This window comes from Melanerpes formicivorus, unplaced genomic scaffold (genome assembly GCF_026170545.1).
Source record: "Melanerpes formicivorus ecotype bairdi unplaced genomic scaffold, bMelFor1.0.p_v2 SCAF_14, whole genome shotgun sequence".
Classification (NCBI taxonomy): Eukaryota; Metazoa; Chordata; class Aves; order Piciformes; family Picidae; genus Melanerpes; species Melanerpes formicivorus.
Genome location: NW_027142366.1, coordinates 3,312,890 through 3,335,248, shown reverse-complemented (window position 1 = coordinate 3,335,248; position 22,359 = coordinate 3,312,890). Strand labels below are relative to the sequence as shown.

Here is a 22,359-nt window from a genome sequence, read left to right as displayed (position 1 = left end):
GGATTGCTGCACCCTGCTAGCCAGAGCTGCCTGCCATCCATCCATCCATCCATCCATCCTGCCATCCATCCATCCTTCTGACCATCCATTTATTCTTCAGTTTTTCCTTCCTCCTTTCTTCCATCCATGGGACAGCTCCTGCTGACCCCATCGGTCCTTCTGATGCCAAAAGCATTTGCAGGGTACAATCTCTCCCTGCAAAGCTCCTGCCCTAAATGCAAGTCCCTAATTAATCTCTCTTTGCAATTAGCTCCGGGCGCCCCAAATCCCCCTGATGTACCTATAGGCGGTACCTACAGGCAGGGGGATGATCGTGCTGTGTTGGTTGGAATAACCCTTCCCGCGGCCCCCGGGGCTAACCCAGCCCCCTCCACCGAGCCGGGGCTGGTGGAGGGAGAGGATGCTCGGAACGCCCTGGGGTTGGCGGGGAGGGAGGACCGGGAGGGAGCTCAGGAGGAGGGGAAGCGGGAGGAGGCGGGGGGACGGGAGGCAGAGCCGGGGCCGCCTCCGCTGCTCGCCGACAGCCGCCGCACTCAGCTCCGTGCCCTCCCCCCTATCCCCCCCCCAACCCCGCTCCCCGGGCATGGCGGGGCCGGGGGCTGGTGGCCGGTGGGGCTGAGCGGGGCGGAGCGGGCGCAGCGCCGGGGCCGGTGCCGCAGAGCAGCCGCCGCGGAGGGAGGTAAGAACCGCCGCGACCTGTTGTTGGACACGGATGGGAGCGGGGAGACGCCTCCCCTCCAGCCCCCCCTGTCCTCCCCGGCTCCGAGCATCCTTCCCGCGGGCGCGGCCGAGGGCCGGGGTCCCTCCCCGCTGCATCCAGCGAGGAGCCCGGGGACCGGGGGTGTTGGATTCCCCCCGTTTATTGCAACTTCGCTGCTTGCAAGATGTCGGGTACCCTTTAGCCCGGGGGAAAATCGTTTCTCTGCCCTGACAGGGTGGCGGGGCTCCTGCGGTGCTTGGGGATCTGCAGTGCACGGGGAGGCTGCACTGCCTGGGGGCCCTTAGGAACTTGGGGTTCCCCCCTCTGCCCGGCCCTGCAGGTGCCCTGTCCCCGCGTGAGACTTCCCACCCTAGCCGTGATGGAGGGACCTCTTCCTCTTTCTTACGGCTTCAACTTGCACTGCAGGAGGTTTGCCTTGGAGATTAGGAACAATTTCTTCACCCAAAGGGGTACTGGGCGCTGGAGCAGACTGCCCAGGGAAGTGGTGGAGTCGCCATCCCTGGAGGTGTTCAAAAGACGTTTAGATGCAGGGCTGAGGGACACGGTCTAACAGTTGTGTACAGGGAGATGTCAGGTTGTGGTTGGACTCAACGATCTTAAGGTCTTTTCCCATCAGGTGATTCTATAGTTCTCTCCCACCCTGGAACCCAAATCCCCCCTTGTGTAGAGGGGTGTCTAGTCCAAAGGGAAGGCATAATTTGATTGACCCTGGCACAGGGATGCTGGAGCGAGGGCTGGTCCAGCACCCAGGCTGTGCAGAGCATCCCAGGGGCCCCAAGAAGTCTGGGGTGCAGAGTGTGGGATATATCCAGCCAGTTTACACTGTCTGTTTAAACTTGCCTAATCTCACCTCCCTGGGGCTTGTAGTTGTTTTTTGAAACCCTCCATGGCAAGCCATGAAATCTGCTTCCCCCCAAATGCAGAGTGTACTAACCATCATCAACACAGGCTGCACAAAACTAGTTGAGGGGTTAGACTGAGAGGAAACAGCCTCAAGCTGCACCACAGGAGGTTTAGGTTGCACATGAGGAACAATTTCTTCCCCAGAAACGCCAAGCTGTGGAACAGGTTGCCCAGGGCAGTGAGTGGAGTCTTCAGCCCTGGAGGGATGAAGCTGTGCAGATGTGGTGCTGAGGGACATGGTTTAGTGGGGACCTGGCAGTGCTGAGTTAATGCTTGGACCTGGTGATCTTAAAGGTCTTTTCCAACTTAAACGATTTAGTGATTCCATCTCCTCCAGCTGGGATCTCCGCTATGGAAATCCCTGCAATAGGCTTTCCCAGCATCCCAGAAGGTGCTTCCACGCTGGGTTTTGTTGCCTGGGGGTAGCAGCAGGAGCGAGGCAGTGCTCAGTGAAGAGGATCCCAACCAGTTCCTCCACAAGCAATGGGATGGAGCAGTGTCCCTAGCCAAAATAAGCCCCCCTGGGGTGTCCTGCCTGCGGTGCTCTGGGCTGGGGGTCTTGGGGCCCATCCCAGCATGGCGTAGGGTGGGGTCCCCAGCCTGGCCGTGTCCAGGCCTCTGCACAGCCTGGGGGCCGTGGCAGGTCTGCTCTGTTTCCACCAGTCCCTGCAGCAAGCAGGGGTTTAGGCTCCATGTTTGCACTCTCAGACTCTGTGGCCACCATATCTGCCACCCACCTCAGGGCCCCCCCAGCATCCAGCCCATCCTGGCAGCCAGAGAGATGCTGGAAAAGCTCTGCTCCTGCAAACGCCACTTCTGGCAGGGAAACCAGACAAATCACTGCCATTGATTTTTTGCTCCCTTGCCTGCCTCACCCTGCTGCCTTGGAGGAGGGTTTCTTATGCCCCCCACCCCCCAGCCAGATGGGTGGTCTGCAGGTGGTGGGCACAGAGCCGCGCTGGCATCTACTGACTGCCACCGGTAAGGCAGAGCAGACCTATCCTGCCCCAGCCTGGGCTGAGCTGTCCCCAGAAGAGATTTGGGTGGCTCTGAGGAGGGTCACTGGAGGGTGCTCAGATGTTTGAGGAGCTCATTTTGGGATGCATGTGGTGCAGACTCTCTTGGGTAGCTGCTGAGCACCTTCCTGTGTGCCACAGTGCCTCGAAGACCTTAAAAGTCTGCTTGCATCCAGTCCCCTCCCTGAAAAGGCTGCAGGAGCATTGTCAGCTCGGGCTTGGTGGCTCTGCCCCAGCCCTGAGCAGCAGAGATGCTGAGGGAGGCCATAAATCAGAGCAGGCGTGTGCTGCCTGCTGAGAGCGAGGGCTTCCTGAGGCAGCTGGGATCTTCCCCGGCAGCTGCCCACCCTGGGTGGCTTTCACCCCTTCATCTCTCTAATTGCTTCTGGAAATCACAGTGGTGCTTGGAGGTGCCATCATCCCAGTGAGGTGCTGAGCTGAGCCGGGGTGAGTGCTGTGGCTCAGGCAGACTACCCTCCCCAGATTGCTGCTCACCACCTCGAGCCCAAGGGACCCTGCTGGCAGCAGGGAGAGCACTTCCCGGGTGGGAAAAGCACAGGAGGGCACTGGGACATCTACCTGACAAGGAAAGGCTGAGAAAGCTGGGGCTGGTTAGCCTGGAGGAGATGAGACTGGGCGGGGGGAAGATCTTCTCAGTGCTGATCAACAGCTAGAATAAGCACCAGGAGGATGGAGCCAGGCTCTTTGTAGTGGTGTCCAGGGGCAAGGGGCACAAAGTGGAACACAGGAGGGCCCAGGTAAACCTAAGGAAGATTCCTCACTTTGAGGGTGACAGAGCACTGGAGCAGGTTGCCCAGAGAGGTTGTGAAGCATCCATCTCCAGAGGCATTCCAAACCTCCCTTGATGTACTCCTGGGTGCTCTCTTCTGGATGACCCTGCTCTAGCAGGGGGGTTGGACTGCATGACTTTTGGAGGTCCTTTCCAGCCCCCACATTTCTGTGACTCTGTGAACGTGGCAGGGTGAAGGCTCTGAGCTACCTGTGTGCTTGTGGACCCCTGGCAGTGGCTGGGGGACGATCCCCAGGAGGGAACACAGGAGCTGTGTCCCAGGGGTGTCCCCACTCTCCCTCCCAGGTCGGCCACGATGGGCTCGGTGGGAGCTGAGCGCTTCAAGGAGCTGAGCCCGGTGGGGACCCCAGAGGGCAACGTGGTGATGAGCTTCAGCTTCGACAGCTACCAGCTGGAGGAGGACGAGCTGCAGCGGGGCAGCCAGGCCAAGGGCGTCCTCACCTTCATGGAGCCAGGTGAGGGCAGGCACGGCCCCAGCCCACAGCCAGGTTCCCTGCTGGTTTCCCACTCTTTTTTAGGAGCTTCCTGAGATGAGTTGCATGGCCACAAATGGCCTGAAGTGACCTTAAATTGCCTTTTTTGGGGACCTATTTGTGCCCATGTGAGCCACCACAGCATCCATGGTGGTGGGCTCTGCAGGTTGGCAAGGAGTTGAGGGTTCATGCCCCGATTCTCACCCCCAGCATGCAGCTCTTTCCCACGAAGGGCTCAGGAATGCTCCTGGGATTTACCCCAGCCCTGATCCACAGCCTGGGGCAGCCTTGCTCAACTCCAGCCTCGCTCAACTCCAGCCTCCCCTCGACCTCTCCTGCACCCTGACTTCGGCTGTTTGGTTGTTCAACTGCAACTAAAACTCATCAGCCCCCAAAGCTGTGGGTGTTTTCCTGCCTCTTGGGTCTCTCTTTGGGATGCCTTTACCTAGGGAGGGTGTTACTCAGGGCTGGGGTTATTTATTTGTGAGACTGTGGGATACTGAGCCACTTGCTGTGGGTGGAACACCTCCCTCATGTACCATAAAAGATAAGGAAGCACCATCCATCTCCCCAAGGCTAGCCTCTGCTGCGGGTCCCATGGGTGCAGCAGTGCCACTCTCACGTCTTTTTCTCTTTCTTTCCTCTCCTGGGGCAGTTTCTGAGGATCCTGAGCCCCAAGATCGATACCATGGGATCTACTTTGCCATGCTGCTGGCTGGGGTGGGATTTCTCCTGCCATACAACAGCTTCATCACTGATGTGGACTACCTGCACCATAAATACCCAGGTAACTCTCCAGCAGTTACAGCATCCCAGACACCCCAAAGCTGGGGGAGAGCTTGGCCCCAGTTCCAGAGCAGCTGGGCCCCTGCCACCCCACCCCATCACCTGCCTCTCTTCAGGGACCTCCATTGTCTTTGACATGAGCCTCACCTACATCCTGGTGGCTTTGGTGGCCGTCATCCTCAACAACGCGCTGGTGGAGCTGCTGAGTTTGCACACCCGGATCTCCGTGGGTGAGTGGAGCTCCCCCTGCCCCTCAGCAGTGCCAGCTCCTGCCTTCCCACCACCACCTGCCTCCATTTCCCACTTGCAGGCTACCTCTTTGCCCTGGGGCCCCTGCTCTTTGTCAGCATCTGTGATGTGTGGCTGGAGCTCTTCAGCCGCAGGCAAGCCTATGCCATCAACCTGGTGGCCGTCGGGGTGGTGGCCTTTGGCTGCACAGGTATGTGAGACAGCTGCTGGCACTCTGGCAAGCACAGCCCACCAGACAGGGGGTGGGAAAACAGCCCCATCCCCAAGAGCCTTGGGGTCTTGGGGCAGTTCCTTGCTCTGATGGCTATAAGCTGCCCCTCACACTCCCGCTCCATCCCCTCCACCTATGTCTGGGCACTGCTGGACAAGGGCACCAGCACCGAGCTGTGCATTTGCCCCAGACACCACCCATCAGGGCCACCACGGTGGCTTTGCTATGTGGGCTACCATGATGGCTTCTCAAGTCTCTGCTCCTGGTGGCCACTCTTGGTGGGAGTAGCCATGGCAGGGTAACGAGAGAGGGCAAAGAACTTTTGGGGCAAGGAGGCCTCATGTGCTGCAGCAGCAGTTCATGAAGGGCACAGCTCCCAGATGGCACAGCATGGGGGGGTACCCCCAGGGTCTCTTCCCCTTCCCTGGCGTTTCACCTGCAGCAATAATTCCTCCTTCTCCCCCTGGCACATGCTCCTGAAGTGCAGCAATCCAGCTTCTACGGCTACACAGGGCTGCTGCCCAAGCGCTACACCCAGGGAGTGATGACAGGAGAGAGTAAGTATCTGTGGCAGCGCCCAGCCACGTGGGCTTGCATGGGGCAGGGAGGGGGTCACTCCTTCACCTCCTCCTGGGGTCCCAGTGTGTCATACCCAGAGCCCTGCTGTCCCCAGCACAGATCAGGGACACCTCAGGCTGCTCCCCAGCAAAATGGTTCCTAAATCGCTTGCAACACTTGCTGTCAAGATGGGCTGGGGATGTCAGCCAGGAGCTGCCTTCAGTGCCCCAAAATTGCTGTAGCTCCTCCGTACCTGGAGGCACAGGGGTCCCTGAGCTGCGGGGTTCAGCAGGACCCAGTCCCAGCAGCTCTCCCATGGCCCCCAGGCACCGCTGGGGTCATCATCTCGCTCAGCCGTATCTTCACCAAGCTGCTGCTGTCAGACGAGAAGGAGAACACAGTCATCTTCTTCTTCATCTCCATCGGCATGGAGCTGACCTGCTTCATCCTGCACCTGCTGGTGAAGCGCACTCGCTTCGTTCGCTACTACACAGCCTGCTCCCGCCAGGGCCTCCCCGAGGGGCGGGGGGCCGGCGACCCCGGGACCGGCTACCGCGTCCACCACGACGTCACTGCCGAGGACATCCGATTTGTAAGCCGAGGGCCAGGGCTTCCCCGCTGGCCCCTGTGGTGCCTCTCGCTGCTGGAGCTCAGCGCTGGTGTCCCCTCTCTCCCTCCACCCAGGAGAGCCGGCAGCGAGGGCAGCCAAGCTCTCCCCGGGGCAGCCCAGGCGCCGAAGCGGAGCTGGCCGGCAGCGGCACCTACGTGCGCTTCGACGTCCCTCGGCCCAAGATCAAGAGGAGCTGGCCCAGCTTCAGAGGTGAGTGCTGGGCTGGGAGGGGCCAACCGTGCCAGCAGGGCAGCACTGAGCATCTTGCAGGCAGGAGCGGTTGCTGGCCCAGGGCTGTGAAGAAGGGTCAACCCTTCCTGCGTGTGCCCCAACCCATGGGGCAGTCTCATCTCCGGAAGCAAGGGAGGGCTGCAGGCTGGGGCTGAGCGGAGCTGCCTGTCCCCACCAGACATGCTGCTGCACCGCTACGTCGTGTCCCGCCTCATCTGGGCCTACATGCTCTCCATCGCCATGACCTACTTCATCACCCTGTGCCTCTTTCCTGGGCTGGAGTCGGAGATCCACAACTGCACCCTGGGGGAGTGGCTCCCCATCCTCATCATGGCCATCTTCAACCTCTCCGACTTTGTTGGCAAGGTAGGAGAAAGGCCAACAGCAGTGCAGGGTGGGCTTGGCTCCTTTTGTGTCCTCTTCCAAAGCCACCCTCCACCAAGGATCAGCTCTCCCCCCTGGGTATCTTAACCAGGGTGAAGTTGCTCACTGGCATAGCCCAAGTTGGGCTCCTGCAGCAGTTGGTCTTCCCCCCATCTCACCTCCTCCTTGCTGCTCCGTGTCGAGCACCAAGGTGCCCTCCCCAGCCTTCTCAGCCACTCCAGGATGATCTCTGCTCCCTGCTGCAGATCCTGGCTGCCCTGCCCTATGACTGGAGAGGCACCCACCTCCTCATCTATTCCTGTGTCCGTGTGGTCTTCATCCCCCTCTTCATCATGTGTGTCTACCCCAACGGGAAGCCCACCTTTGGCCACCCCGCCTGGCCCTGCATCTTCTCCCTCCTCATGGGCATCACCAACGGCTACTTTGGCAGCGTGCCCATGATCCTGGCTGCTGGCAAAGTGAGCCCTGAGCAGCGGGAGCTGGCAGGTAAGACTGAGCCCTCCCTGGGAATCCCGTGCTGGGTGGCCAGAGCAGCCTGACACCCTGTGTCCCTTCCCCCAGGGAACACCATGACTGTGTCCTACATGACAGGCTTGACGCTGGGCTCCGCCGTGGCCTATTTTGCCTACAGCCTCACCAGTACGTCCCACAGCAGCTGCTTCTACACCGAAATCTCCAACGGCTCCTTCACCTCAGGGTACTGAGACCTGGGGTGGGGTGATGGGGACAAGATGGGACCTGCTTCCCACTCTGGTTCCCCACTGCCCCTCTTGGCCCACATCCTTCCTGGAGGAGGGAGCCTGGAGCCAGAAAGCTGTCCTGGGGTGGACAGGGACCGGCACTGTGTTGGCATAGGGCTGCGGCATCTCAACACAGCCCATGCTGCCCAGGCAGATGCTGTGCAGGGATACTTCTCTTGGTGCCATTCCTCCCCTCTTGGGAGACAGCCCTGCTGCTCCTGGGGGGCTCCCCATAAGCCATGTGCAGCTGTTCAGTAGAGGCAGGGGGGGTTCTTCTTTGTGCCAAGCCATCACCAAGAGCAAGAAAATACTGCCAAATCCCAAAGGGCAGAGGACCTGTGCTGGGGAGAAGGGTGGTGGAGGGGTAGTGAGGAAGAGCAAGAGAGGAAGCAAGCAGACTTTCGAAAGATGAGCCTCAGCTTTCATCAGTGGTGCTGTAGGTTTTCAGCAGGTCTGGCTTGAAACGATGATCTTCCCCAAATATGCCAAAAAAGACCCAACTCACTTTTGCTGATTGGGAAAAAGTCTCTTTTGCTTGTGTCTTGTTTTCACCCTGCCCCTGATGGCAAGTGAGGCAAGGTCTTGGCTTCTCCACCCTCACACTGTGGATCATCACAATGGGGCAGAGGGGAGAGGGGCTTTTGAGGCCACAGCAGGGCAGATGCCACCCACAGATCACTGCTGAGCTTCAGAATTTATTGCAAGGGACATAAATGAGGCTGATGCCACATGAAATGTCCTTGCAGTGCTGCCTGGTCATTAGCCATGCTTATGGCACGGCCCTGGCACTGAAAGCACTTGGCTAACACCAGGCTGGGCTGGCAAATACACACAAGGTGATGCCTACTGATTGTCCTGTGGGGTTTTGGGGTGTTCCTTGCCCTGCTCCCCATCTCCAGAGTCCCCACTTGTCACCTGAGATGGCTGGACTTGTCACCAGGTCCCATCAAACCCCTGCCAGCCTGCAAACTGCTGCTCAAGTGCAACACTTCTGCGGGCAGCAAGCGGGAGAGGGATGGGGCTGAGTGGAGCAGAAATCAGCTCAAGAATGTGCCAGCAGCAGAGGCTGCTGCTGTTTGGGACTGGCTGCCCCTCACTGTGCCAGGAGCTGGCGGGGGCCACTTCCCAAGGGAAAAAAGCCTAAGGGCTGGAGGTGATGGGAACAGGAAGCAGCAGGCACCAAGGCTTGGCAACCCTGAGCCGGCCCCACCAGCACCAGCGAGCCTCACCCTGCTGAGCTCCCAGCTGCAGCTCACACCAAAAGGAGCAAACCCAGCATTTCATCCTCAACACAACATCCATGCAGGATCCAAGGAGCTGCCGTGAGTGTGGTCCCTTGCACCTTCCACCCCCCCATGCCCCACTGAGCAGAGGCCTCTGCTGCAGGAGGAGCACCCATCATCCATCCCATCCATCAGTGCCACCCCACAAGGGGACCGTCAGAGAGATGAGGTCTCCCCAGAGAGCCGCACAGAGCCTGGCTCGGCTCCCAAGCCAACAAGGGATCGCTGAACCTGCTCTGGGAGGGGGTTTGGACGAGATGCAGAACACAGGAATGAACCAGGCTGGAAAAGACCTTTGAGATCATGGAGTCCAACCCATCACCCATCACCAGCTGACCAACCAAACCATGGCACTGAGTGCCTCAGCCAGGCTCTTTATAAAGCTCACCTCCAGAGCTCCCTTCCACCCCCCCCACCCTTCTGTGATCCTGTTGCCACCAGAAGGAGGTAAAACTAACCCCAGAAGTCACCACAGGCAAAGACAAAGGGGGTGGGGGGAAAAAAAAAAAAGAAGGACTTCATTGGGTTGCTTTTTTTTTTTCTTTTCAATTAATTTTTTTTTTGTTTGGGTTTTTTTTTTCCTCTTTTTTTTATGAAAAAGAAAAAATAATGATCACACAGAGTTCTCCAACAAACAGAAGAATGCCAAAAGAAGAAGAAGAAGAAGAAGAAGAAAACAACCAAAAACCAACAAAAACCAAACCAAAATTGGGTTTAAACAAAACAGGAACCCTCCCCCCTCCAGGGAAGGAGAAAAACCAAACAAAAAGAAACCCCCAAAACAAAACAGAACAAAACAAACAAAAAAAGAAAGACAAAAACCTGGCTCTCCTTTCCTCTCGATTGTCTGAAATATCCTTGTGTTCCATAGAAGGCAGTGGGTTTTAAGTGCTTTCTATTTAACATTTTTTTAGCATAAAATCTTTTCTCTTTCTTTCTTTCTCTCTCTCTCTCTCTCTCTCTCCCTCTCTCAGTCTCTCTCTCTCTCTCTCTCTCCTCTTAAAATAAGCTCACACGAAATTTCGCTTCTAGAAGTACAGGACAGGACACTTTTGAGCAGGGAGGAAGCGGGGGGGGAGGTTGGAGGGAGGAGGGGTTGTGGGGGGTGTGTGTGCCTGTTCCCAGATCATTTACAATCACAATCCAACAGGAAATAAAAAATAAGGTTCTAAGAGTCAGGCTGTGTGTGTGTGTCCCTCTCTCTGCCGGCCCTTGGCTGCTTTTTGCCTTCTTTTTGGGGTGGTTTGGGGGGGGGGTCTGCTGTTGTCGCTGTTTGTTTTGCTGTCACTGTTTTGCTGTTGCTGTTTTGCTGCTGTTGTTTTGCTGCTGTTGTTTTGCTGCTGTTGTTTTGCTGTTGCTGTTTTGCTGTTGTTTTGCTGTTGCTGTTTTGCTGTTGCTGTTTTCCTGCTGTTGTTTTGCTGTTGCTGTTTTCCTGTTGCTGTTTTTCTGCTGCTGTTTTCCTGTTGTTGTTTTCCTGTTGTTTTCCCGTTGCTGTTTTCCCATCGCTGTTTTCCCGTTGTTGTTTTCCCGTTGTTGTTTTCCCGTTATTGTTTTCCTGCTGTTGTTTTCCTGTTGCTGTTTTCCCGTTGCTGTTTTCCTGCTGCTGTTTTCCTGTTGCTGTTTTCCCGTTGCTGTTTTCCTGCTGTTGTTTTCCTGTTGCTGTTTTCCCGTTGCTGTTTTCCTGCTGTTGTTTTCCTGTTGCTGTTTTCCTGTTGCTGTTTTCCTGTTGCTGTTTTCCTGTTGCTGTTTTCCTGCTGTTGTTTTCCTGTTGCTGTTTTCCTGCTGCTGTTTTCCTGCTGTTGTTTTCCTGTCGCCGTTTTGCTGTCGCCGTTTCATTGTCGCCGTTTTGCTGTCACCATTCTGTTGTTCACACATACATATGTATATTTTTTTGGTGGTATTTTGTTGGTTGTTTGTTGGATTTCTATTTGTGGTGGTTTGTCACTTTCTTTTTTTATTTATTTATTTTTTTTTCCTCTCCTCCTCCTTTTTTTTTTTTTTTTCCTTCCTTTTATTTTTTCTTCCTTTTTTTTTTTTTCTGTATAATTTCATAACTTTTTTTTTTTCACAGTTTTAAAAAGTTTATATTTATATATATATATTTATATTTATATTTATAATTAAAAAGTTGAATCCTTTTTTTTTTTTTCTTTCTTTCCTCCTTTTTTTTTTTTGTTGGTGTTTTTTGTTTGTTTGTGGTTGGGTGGTTGGTTGGTTGGTTTGTTTTTTTAAAGACTTATAATACAGGAAGGGGCTTCAAAGAGTCTTTTGGTACATTAAAACTGTACAGGCTTAGAACCGTTTAGCTATCCGCTGGGGCCCCGAGGGCTGGAGATGATGGTAGGAGCTCAGCACCATGTGGTTCATTTGAAGGACGAGGGGTAGCTCTGCAGGGGGGTGTCCCTCTCCCCTGAGCCCTGGCCTCCAGTCTCTGGTACTCAGCAGGTACCAGGGCGGATAGCTTCCGATCTGTCCTTGTCTCTCCCCACCGGAGCCTGGGGCCGTGGCTCCCGGCCGAGCCGGACCCCGCTCCGTGTCCCAGCGAGCTGTAGTGCCAGTCGGTAGTTGCAAAGATCAGTGCGTCTCTTGGAGGTTTTTTTTTGTGTGTGTGTTAAGTGCAAGGATGTTGCATCATTGCCTGGTTCTCCTCTGGTGTCCCCACCAGCCATGGGCAACCTTGGTGAGGCGGTGGTGGTGATGCCATGGCTTCGGTGTGCACCCAGCGGGAGCGAGACAGCAGCAGGTCAGCTCCACGAGAGGGAGGGAGGGAGGAGGTGAAGGTGGTGGCTCTCCAGGAGCCATTGGGGTAGTTGGCTGGATGGAAGGAGTGAGCTAAATGGTCCCCTCCCTGAGCCCAAGGTGGCAGTGGGGCTCTGGCTGTGGAAATGCTGCAGGTGGGCACAGCCAAGCTTCACACTCTGTCCTCGCTCCCATCAAATGGCAGGTGAGGACTCCACAGCAGCTCCACAGCTCTGCTGCAGGCAAAGCATAGGGGGTTAAGCTGGGTGAGGAATGGCACAATCCAATGGCCTGTGGTCTCCTATGCCCCAAGCACTGAGCAGCAGCTTCTCCCAGTCATTTCCTGGCCCCCTTCACTGCACACTCCAAGTCCTTGCTTCCCTCACTCTGCCACAGGCTTGCTCCTCCAGTACCTTTCCAGGGCAGGAGTCACACAGAGTGACAGGGAGGTGGGCTCAGGCTATTCATCTGAGGCAGTGGGAAGGCACCATCCTAGACTGGATGTTGACTCATCTTCCACCCAGCTCCTCCCAGCCTGGACGACTACTTCTACCATCTCTGTGCTGGGGCCAGCTCTGCCCCTTTATGTTCCACACTCCCAGCTGGGGGTCTCCACGGAAAGGGAACCACAAAAAGCGCTGAGAGGATCGAGACGAGGCGCTGAGAGAGACTCATCTCCTTTCTCTTTCACCCTGTCCTTCCTAAAGGGTCATGCGAAACTAAGCAGGAAAGGGAATCTAAGGACGGAGAAGAAGGCTAGCAGGTAGCCTTCCATGTACAGGTGGTTTCCAAGGTACTGATGGGGGCAAATGACACAAAAGGGATCCCTCCTGCTGGGGGGGGTCCCGCTGGTGAAATGATCACAAGACCCATGTGCTTTCCTGGACCAAAAGGAGGAAGGGAGAAGTCGGACAAACACTGCCTTGCTTGAAGCCACTTCCAGAAGAAGCCTCGGGGTTCGAGCATCAGCACCCCACAACGGCATCTTCCTCAAGTCCTGTCTGTAAGTGCTTCTCCAACCCCTTTCTTCAGCCCTCCCCTTCCTCCTCGTGTCGCTCACGCTCTCCTCTCTGTAGTGTGACACAGAAGTGATGAGCATTGAAAGAAACAATCATGTCGTCTGAACAGGCACGTCCTCAGGCTTGTCCCGGCCCTTCCCCGGGGGTGGCACGCGTCCCCCGGGCCATCAGCAGATGACAGGGACCCCGTCCGTGTTGAAGATCATGCCCGTAGTGGGCTCATAGGTCCCTGCAAGGTAGTAGAGGTCCTCACTGTCTTGGTATTTCTTTGTCTTTAGCATCTGCTCGTACTGATCCAGACCAACGACAAGACACTTGTGTGAGATGGTCTGGACATCGTTCTCGTCCACGTGAGAGGACTGGTAGAGGGCTCGCTGCGTTATGGGAACAGAGGGAGGGAGAGGGAAACAAGCAGAGCAATTAGGTCTCAATGCTTACAGCATCAGCTTCAATATGCAGCAAAAATGGCCACCACAGCTGGCCTGGGCTTGTGCTCATGCTCAGGCAGAACTCCCAGCTCATCCCCCAGTGCCAGCCCAGGGCCCTGCAGCAGGCTCCCCTGGGAGGTTGTGGAGTCTCCTTCTCTGAAGACTTTCAAGACCCATCTGGGTCTTGATACATTCCTGTGCAACCTATATTAGATCTATAGTCCTGCTCTGGCAGGGAGGTTGGACTCAAAGATCTCCAGAGGTCCCTTCCAGCCCCTAACATACTGTGACCCTGTCAGCATGGACACAATCTGTCCCATGCACTGAACCTGAACCCCTGCTGATGGGAATGCCATAGCTGCCACGAGAGGAATATGGAGACCAGAAGTTTTATCATCCACACTTGAAAGATGTACATGGAAAGGTGGATGCTGGACAACAACCCTCTCTTCCTTCCAGCATCTGCAGCATTCCCTCCCAGAAACACCCATCCAAACTCCTAGGCACTGCAGACTCAGCAGCAGAGGCAAAAAGCAAAAGCCAGAGAAGCTTAGGAGGCATTTCTCCAGCAGTGTTTGTTATGCAGTTCCCAGCATCCCCTCCCATACCTCCCCCAAGCTCACCAACCTCCATAAAGTCCTTCCTCTGGTTGGATGCCTGCAAAGCTGTGGACAGACTCCTGCCTGATTTCTGATCCCAGCGCTGTGCCCAAGGGTGAGAGGAAAAAAAGAGAAAGGTGAGTTTGGGAACAGAAGAGAGCAAGCAGCTTCTCACCCCCCTCAGCCAAGGTGCCCTGCCTACCTTGCCTTCGTTGAGTTTCTTCCCAGGGTTGGTTTCTTCAGGGTGATAAAACCATTTGACTCTGACCACCATGTTGTTCCCCCAGGACTCCCACATGCTCTGGATGCGGCCGATGTAGGGCAGGTTGGGGCGGCCGGCCGAGAGGAAGACCGCGCAGTCTCCGATGCGGATGATCTCCTTGCCCCGGACAATGGCCTTGTAGAAGAGCTTCCTGGCCTTCCCTTTCATTCCTCGCCTCTGCCAAGAGAGGATTGCACAGGTGAGCAGCCAGGGGTCACCAGGCTCTTCCCCATCACTGCTTGCCTTGCCCTGCATCCCATCCTTTGCTGTCAGGACAGCCACAGCATCCATCAGCACTCCCACGGGAAACTGGGCAGGGGGCTGCAGGCCAACTCCAATCTCATCCCTAACTGGAGACCTCGGCCAGGGACACACCATGCTAACAGATGACGAAGGGACTGGAGCACTGCCCTATGAGGAGAGGCTGAGGGCCCTGGGGCTTTTTAATCTGGAGAAGACTGAGAGGGGATTTAACCAATGTTTATAAATATCTGAGGGCTGGGGGGTCAAGAGGGAGGGGACAGGCTCTGCTCAGTTGCAGCCTGTGACAGGACAAGGGGCAATGGATATAAACTCCAGCACAGGAGGCTCCACCTCAACATGAGGAGGAACTTCACTGTGAGAATCACAGAGCACTGGAACAGGCTGCCCAGAGAGGTTGTGGCATCTCCTTCTCTGGAGGCTTTCAAGACCCATCTGGATGTGTTCCTGTGTGACCTGTGCTGGATTCTATGGTCCTGCTACGGCAGGGGGGTTGGACTTGATGATCTTCAAAGGTCCCTTCCATCCCCTAACATGCTATGATCCTATTAACAGAATTTCACCCCCTGCCAGGAGAAGGCAAAGGGCACAGGTTAAGAGGCACCACCAGGCAAAGGCCAGCACCGAGCACCACAGAGCGGTGGGAGAGGCTCCGCTCACCTGCGTGGGTTTGCCAAACCACTTCCAGAGCTGCCGTGCGGGGAGGAAAGCAGCGATCTTGGGCCGGTTCTCCACGGAGGGCAGGCGCTGGCGCTTGGCCAGCTCCTTGGTGGTGGGCAGGTGGATGCCCTCGCGCTTTTTGGGCCTGCTCTTGTTGCCGCTCTGCTGCGGCGCCGGCTGCTGCGGTGCCGGCTGCTGCGCTGGCTGCTTCTGGCTCTGGGGGTGGGAAGAGGCACGGGACTTCCCTGCCTGCTTGGTTTGCTTGGCTGGGAGGCTTTGCTGCACCGAGGAACTTGGCTGGGCCTCAGCTACTTCGTCGTCGGAGCTACAGGAGGAGTCTTCGTCTGTAGTAGAGGAAGAAGAGGAGCTGGAGCTTGATGAAGAAGAGGTTGATGAGGCTGAGGAAGAGGAAGAAGAGGAGGAGGAGGAAGAGGAGCTGCTGCTAGAAGAGGAGGAGGATGATGAGTTGGAGGAAGAGAGAGGGGTGGATGCTCTCGAGCTGGCTGAGCTGCTGTCCTGAGCTTCCCCTCGGTTCTTCTCAGCCTCCTCTTCTCCTTCTGACTCGGAGCTGCTGTCACTGCTGTTGCTTTCGGACTCCTCCACGGCTGCTGGAGCCGCTGCCTTTTCTTCCTGGTCCTTTGAAGCAGTGAGGGTCTCCACTGAGCCATCAAACTTTCCTCCAAAGCTAGCAGGGGAAGGGTCTCCCTCAGCTGCTTTGGCTCGGGAAGATTTCTGCTTCCCCTCTGCACCCACTGCAGGGGAATAGCCCAGCCCCAGCAGACCCTTGCTGTCCCTGCGACTGCTCAGGTTCGAGTCCTCCAACATCCTCATTGCCTCCTTCATTTTCTTTGTCTTTGGAGACATCACACCCTCATGGTCCAGCTTGATGAGGATTTCGCTGTCATGCTTCCTCTGAGCCTTGACCATGGTGCCAAACTCCTGTGTCTCCTCCGTGGGCCGCCCTTTCTTGGCCTTGGCTTTCGACACCACAGCATCGCTGGAGCCAAAGGCTGCCAGTGTCCCTGGGAGGTCACCATAGGGTTCTGTGCCAAGGATGCTGCTGAACACAGCAGGCTGGTAGGTGGGTTGTGGGGGATTATGCAGCTTAGTGGTAATCTTCATTTTGCTGGCTTTTGACCTCTTTTCCTCTGGTGGGGCGGGAGAGCCTCCAGTTGACAGTGGTTGTGATTTTCGTGAGCCCTTCATGCTCGGCTTGCCCAAGCAGGCTGGCTTCTCTGGGACTGAAGAGCTAACAGGTGAAGACTCAACTTGGTCCTTCTCTTCTGGCAAAGCAGCCTCCTCTGCAGAGGGGAGAAAACACAAAGGCATGATGGTATACATCCAGATGGGCTTTATTACCTCAGACACAGACACCAGTGTTGAGCTGTCTCTAAGGGTGGCTTGTTCCAGACTGCTTAGGTACCCTCAAAGAGGCAGAGGCCTTCACTGAACAGCCAGGCCTGGCACCAGTGCCTGTGAGCAGCTGATGGGCAATGCCCAGCAATGCTGCTTCAACTGCAAGGGAACCAAACTGCACATTTCCTGCATCTTTTGGGCATACTGATGACTGCTGAGATGCTCAGCTGAAAAAGAGACCCTGCTCTGCAGCCTTCACTGAGAGAAGGAGGCTCTTGTAGCACAGGACAGCTTCTGTAGCATACTTCAATCCCCAGAAGCTTCTGAGGCAGCCTCTTGCAAGCTATAGCCACAGCAGAGCAAGCTGATGCATCTGCACTTCCACCTCCAAATCCTGCCCCAAGCAAGAGCTCTTACATGGTGAGAGCAGGAGGGGACTGAACAGGGAAGTCCAGGCTTGGCAGTGGTGACAACCTACCAGCTTTTGCCTTGACATTTGGCTTTCTCCCTCGCCCTTTGCCCTTTGACACAGGCTCCTCTGACCCCAGTGCAGCTCCCTCTTTTCCTTCTCCAGTGTCCTTGCTGGATTTACGGCTACGGCGCTTAGTGCTGGGCACCAGGAGGGCTGGGGAAGGCTCAGCACCTGGAAGAGGTCATAGAGAAGGTGAAATGCAGTCAAATAAGACACACAACAGAGATGGGGTATGGGGAATGTGTCCCCAGCAATTCTGCAACGAGGACTGGGCCATTTCCCTGTGGACTATATCCCACCCCAGCTCTGCACATCCATAACTGATGGTGCAGGACCTTTTGACTGAAAGCCTGCAAATGCACCCCAACATTTCAGAGGCAGGTGGCCTAAAACTCTCTGGTTTTCACAGTGGGAAGTGTCATGCAAAGCAAGACTCACACTGGATCTTGTAGTCGGGTGGGAGAAGCCGGATGTGAGACAGTGGGATACGGCCTGTGTCCCCATCATCAAACTCTACTGTGATGAGATCACCATCTTCCTCCAGATCCAGAGCTCCTGTGGGTTTGGGGGAGCAGAAGATGGGATTAGGGACAAACACCAGAATACAAACCCCTTGTCAGAAGTGGGGACCTGGGGGAAGACAGGGTTCTGCACCAGTCTGCCCACACCTCTCCTAGGATGCGCAGGGAGAGCACAGAAGGCTCGCTCTGCAACAGTGTCCCTGGCAAGACCAAACCAGTGCACCTAGTGTAAAACCTCCCAGCCAGCAGAACTGCTCCAAGAACATAACCACCATTCCAATCTGACTTCCCACCTCTTTCCCCTATTTACCTCTACCCTTGCCAAAATTCACTTCTCTGTTTTCACCACAGTATCTTTTTGGCCTGCATTTGATAACTACTCTCAGCCATCACAAGCTGCTGCTTTTCACCTTCTCTCCAAGAGCAGACAGCTGTGTTCCAGCCCTCTCTTCTTGCAGCAGCATCCCTGAGCTGTAACTCATAAATAATTCTCTCCTTACACACATGCAGTGCAACCCAGAGCCCCAGAGCAAGACCAGCCATGGTCCAGGGCTCTTAAATGGGACCAAGCTGATGTGTCAGAGGCAAAGCTGTGAGTGTGCAGGTGGTTTAGAAACCACCACAACCACAGCAAGCTTTGATACCTGGAGTTAATTCTGGGTTTTTTTGCAGTGTGTTGAATTTCCCTGCTCTTTTAAGCTCCTAATTGGCTCAGACTTCTTCCTATGACAGCACAGCTCCTGGTCCAACAGAAGCATCGTGTCTGAGCTGGGCATGACTCACAGTAAAGGGCCAGGCTCTGACTTCCAGAGGAGAGCTCAGGGCTTCCCTCAGGACATGCAGGTCTGAGACATCCCTGGCTGACAGTGCAGAGCAGTCAGTGTGGACTTACCTCGGACAACTGTGCCTGGGTAGAGGCAGCGATACTGCTGGCTCCAGTAGGCTGCGATCCTGGTGCCCTCGGGCAGGAACCGCACGGAAGGTGGTTTCACATCGATGATCTGGGTGGGACAAGAGGGAGGCAATCACTGACACGCTCAGCACCAGCACAGACCCTCCCACCACACTTGGCAAGGAGCAAAGCAGCTCTGCAAAAGGCCAGGGAAGGTTTCCCTGCTGGGAAATGACCTCCTGTCTGCCTTGTGCCCACTGCTAGTGGGGTAGCTCAACCACATGGCAGTGACCCACATCAAGGGGAGTTCTGCCCAGACTGGCCATGAAGGCAGGACCAAGGCACCCCTGCAGGCCCAAAACAGGGCCCAGACACTAAGGACAAGCCTCACATACCGCTTCCTGCAAGAGCTGCTCCAGGCAGTAAATATGAGGTCGGTTTCCCCTCTCACCTTCCACCACCACACGGTATCTGAAACACAAAGGCCTGGTCAGACATGGTGCATGAAAGACATCACCCCCACCAGCTCACACCTCCCTCTGAGCCTCACCATCAGTTCAGTTGAGAGCAGTTCATGAGAGGGAATTGGATTTTCCTCAGTGCTGATAAACCAGAGTGAACTCACCTTCCCTCCCTGCCAGATTCTGTCAGCTTCTCTCCAGCCAGCTCTGCACAACCCCAAATCAATCCCTGCATCAGCTGGGATCCCCATTCCCACATCCCCATTCCTGACAGACCCTGGGTGGACAGTATAGCCCCTTGACTCACATGTCTGGTGAATGCACTGTCTTAACATGCCCAGCATAGAGCAGCTTGTCATCCATGGGGATGAGGACACGGAGGCCATCTTTCAGCTCATCCTTGTCAATTATGCAGGAGCGGGGAGCTGTGAAGTGTTGGAGCAAGGTGGGGATTAGTGAGCAGCATGCATGAAGAAGTGACAGTAAGGGGAGAAGGAAACCTCATACCCCCAGCACCATCCTCCCCAGGAAAAGGCCAGGAAGTTCTTTGCAGAAAGGGCTTACTGCCCGCAGTGAGTTCCAGGCAGAGGAAAACTTTCCCTCCCTGGTAATAAGTCGTCCCTCCTCTTGGTAGTAATAATAATATGCAATAATAATATTGGCAAGCCAAATTGTCTGGAAAAGTGGTATCTGCACCCCAAGGACCCATGGCTTTGGATGAGGAATGTGTAAAGGTAGCAAAGATCTCTGCTGAGCAGCTCTGGGAAACCTGCCCAGCTCCTCTACCTGTACAGTTAGCCCCAAAGCTCCTCCTGCCCTCACCTGGTGTGGATGGTCGCTCAACCAGCATGCTCAGTGGGATGTTCTCATCCTCTGAGAAGCTGCTGTCTTGGTTGGGTTCAAAATCTTCTTCTGCTGCCATGCTCTCCATGAGCTTGCTGACAGCTCCTCCTTTGCCTCGGTTCTGCAGGAGAGCAAGCGGCATGTCAGAGGCAAGAGTCTGATCCCAGCTCACCTTCGTCCAGCAAAAACCAGCCTGAGGATATTGGGACAAACCTCTCTCCATCCTCAACTCTGTTATCACACAGCATTCAGCAAATGCACCCAAACTTGTTTTTTTGGTTGAACAAGGACCTTTCTTTGTCTGTGTTTACCCCAAGCACCACTGACAGCTGGCCAAAAGCTATTTCACATTAACCACATCCCTCTCAGGGAAGGCAGGGCAGATCTGTGCAGTGGACAGCAGTAGCTCTGCATTCACCACCTCTCTGCACAGTGCTCCTGAGATCCTGACTTCACTAAGCAGGCAGGAGGCACTGCTCCTCTTCCAAAGCACCATGATCCACTTCTGGCTCCGTCACACACAGACACTAGGTTCAGAAGTGATGTGAGAAGACAGTAATACGTGCAATGAGAGCAGACAGGCTACAGCAAGGGAGCAGAAACCAGCTGTGATCTGGCTCACCCAGTGCTGAGCAAGGCAAGTCCGTCACCATCTCCTTGGTCCTTGCTATCCATGAAAGCTCTTCCCTCCACCCTGTGGCAGCCTTAGAGAAAATCCTGCCTGCTCATTAATAATTTGGGGGATGAAGGGAAACGAACACCAGATGGTAGCAGCAGGTACTACCTGATATGACTTCCTTGCACTTGAAGCTTCTCAAATCAGCACTTTCTTTAACACACCCAAGCAAAACCTGCCCAGCTGTATTCCCCCCCTCACACTGCAACAGTGCAGGACAGGAGCAGCCATCCTGCAGTTCACCAAGACTAGAACCAGCCCCTCACCTCTTTTTTCACCTCCTTGGCTTTCACCTTGGCTTTGCTCTTCTTGGTGGAGCTCAGGGCATTTGCCAGGCTGACACGAACATCAGATGGGGAGCTAGGGATGCCAGGAGGAGACATGGAGGAGGAGGAGGAGCAGCAAGGTGTTTCTTTGCCTTTCTTGCGCTGCTGAAATTAAAAACATTCCCATCAGTAAAGAGAGGACTGGCAAAGGTCTGGGCCCAGGGAGAGGGAAAAGGTGGAGCACAGCAGGCTGTGCACAGGTAGGATGGCATTCAGCCAGCAGTTAGTTCACTGACCACACCACACCCTTCCTCTTCCAGCTCTGCTTTCAGGCTTCATTTTGGGAAGAGTTTTTCCACTGCTTTGGAGAGCAAGTCCTGCCCATCATATCTTCCCCCAGAGAGCTCCAAGAAGATCCCAGCTGGGCCTCATGTCACAACTAACTTGTCTAACTCTCCCCACAATCATTACTCCTCTGTATCAGTGTTATGAACTGAGCTGGAGGAAGCTAAGCTTTCAGTCAAGATGAAGAGTCAGCAACCCAGAGATCACTGCCACCACCAGCCAGAGACAGCCCTTGGAAGACACAGCCTTAAAGACCACAGCTCAGCATGCAGGTAAGGTCATGCAGAAGGGGAGAAAAATTTGATGGTTTACTGCAGGATTGTCCACTCTGGCCAATCCAAGATGGGTACATTTGGAGGGTGACAGGAATAACCTCTCCTGTTCAAACACTCTACTGCCTGTGAGCCAGAGCCAAGCCTGACAGCTCCCCCAGCCCATGAGGGACTGGCAAGGGGCAGTCAAGCAGCACTGGGGCAACTGCTGAGACAGGACTCAACTGTCCTCTGCCCATGGGGAGTTAATCAGCCTCCCCTCACCCTCAGCTCCCACATCGATTCCGCCAGCACATTCCTCACCTTGCTTAGCTCCTTCCTGTCCTTCCCCTTGCTGCCTTCCTTTTTGGGGCTCATGGGTGCCCCCTTGCCGCAGCGCCCAGGCTTAGAGACGGGAGTGGAGCTGGGGGGCGCCGCAGGGCTCAGCATGGCCGAGGCCATGGTGGCATCGTGGAGGAAGATCCGCTCGCTGCGGCGCCGGTTCCACAGGTCATCGTCGCTGGCCTCCAGCCCGAACTCAAAGCTCAGGTCCTTGGGGGATTTGAACTTCTTCAGCTTGCGGCCTTTCTCAGAGCCCAGCTTGGCCTTGTCGGCGCTCCCAGATCCAGAGTCGAGGCTGCTGGGGGCCTGGCTTGCTGGGATGCTGCTTCCCTCCAGGGGTCCCTTCTTGCCCCGCAGCAGCCCTGACGGAGACTTCTTCCTGATCTTGATCTCGCTCTCGGAGTCAGTGTATTCAAACTCTGTCCCTAGGGGAAAGATTTAACCATTGGTCAAAGCCCTGGCGGAGCCAAGAGGGTCCACATCCCACTGGAAGCTTCTGGAAGCTTCTGGACTCCACAGGAGATGCTGTGCTTGTTCAATAGAGACCCTTGCTTGCTCCCCTTTCCAATCTGTACTTCCCTCAGATCTGCATTTCTGCCTCACAAAACATTGACTTCCTTGAAGACAAACCCACAAGTCTCCCCTGTTCCAAACCAGAGCCCAACCCATTCAGGCAGTGTGGTTCAGTATGCTCCCTGCCTCCACTTTTTTGCCTTCTGCCATAACCCAAACCCTGCTCTTAAGAGAAAAGATACTCCAACACTTGCCTCTCCACAGAAAGAAGATGCTCAGCTGAAGCAAAGCAACAATCCCACAGGCTGAGCTTTCCACCCCCTCCCAGTAGGAGTCTTCTCCAGCCTCACCTTAGGCTCAGAACAATTTCTTTAACAAACTGAATAAACCCATATTTGAAGCCTATTTTTTTCCCATTGGCCACGAGACACTACAGATCTTTCTATTGGCTCAGGCAATCACCCTGGAGTCAAGAGA

General features: G+C 55.3%; 2 protein-coding genes across 4 annotated transcripts in view; one reads left to right on the top strand and one right to left on the bottom strand.

Moving 5' to 3' along the window:
- Positions 1-614: 614 nt before the first annotated feature.
- Positions 615-9,601, top strand: SLC29A4 (solute carrier family 29 member 4). Its single transcript, XM_068146641.1, has 11 exons — positions 615-679; positions 3,737-3,906; positions 4,580-4,711; positions 4,827-4,940; positions 5,021-5,149; positions 5,653-5,727; positions 6,055-6,320; positions 6,413-6,548; positions 6,748-6,935; positions 7,199-7,439; positions 7,515-9,601. Exons 2-11 carry the CDS (start codon positions 3,747-3,749, stop codon positions 7,655-7,657), a joined length of 1,584 nt encoding a protein of 527 aa, XP_068002742.1. The 5' UTR covers positions 615-679; positions 3,737-3,746; the 3' UTR covers positions 7,658-9,601.
- A 321-nt stretch (positions 9,602-9,922) lies between these two features.
- The window catches only part of TNRC18 (trinucleotide repeat containing 18), a 61,338-nt gene continuing 48,901 nt past the window's right edge, over positions 9,923-22,359 (bottom strand). For 2 of the 3 annotated variants that reach the window (XM_068146638.1, XM_068146640.1), the window contains 12 exons: positions 21,352-21,794; positions 20,432-20,596; positions 19,469-19,610; positions 18,954-19,071; positions 18,581-18,656; positions 18,186-18,294; positions 17,211-17,327; positions 16,779-16,943; positions 14,945-16,245; positions 13,964-14,200; positions 13,790-13,864; positions 9,923-13,108 (listed from right to left, as the gene is read on the bottom strand). In XM_068146638.1, coding sequence (XP_068002739.1) covers positions 12,902-13,108; positions 13,790-13,864; positions 13,964-14,200; positions 14,945-16,245; positions 16,779-16,943; positions 17,211-17,327; positions 18,186-18,294; positions 18,581-18,656; positions 18,954-19,071; positions 19,469-19,610; positions 20,432-20,596; positions 21,352-21,794 — 3,155 coding nt within the window. In that variant the 3' untranslated portion in view covers positions 9,923-12,901. The remainder of the gene's footprint in view (positions 13,109-13,789; positions 13,865-13,963; positions 14,201-14,944; positions 16,246-16,778; positions 16,944-17,210; positions 17,328-18,185; positions 18,295-18,580; positions 18,657-18,953; positions 19,072-19,468; positions 19,611-20,431; positions 20,597-21,351; positions 21,795-22,359) is intronic. The other variant, XM_068146639.1, reaches the window with a different exon arrangement.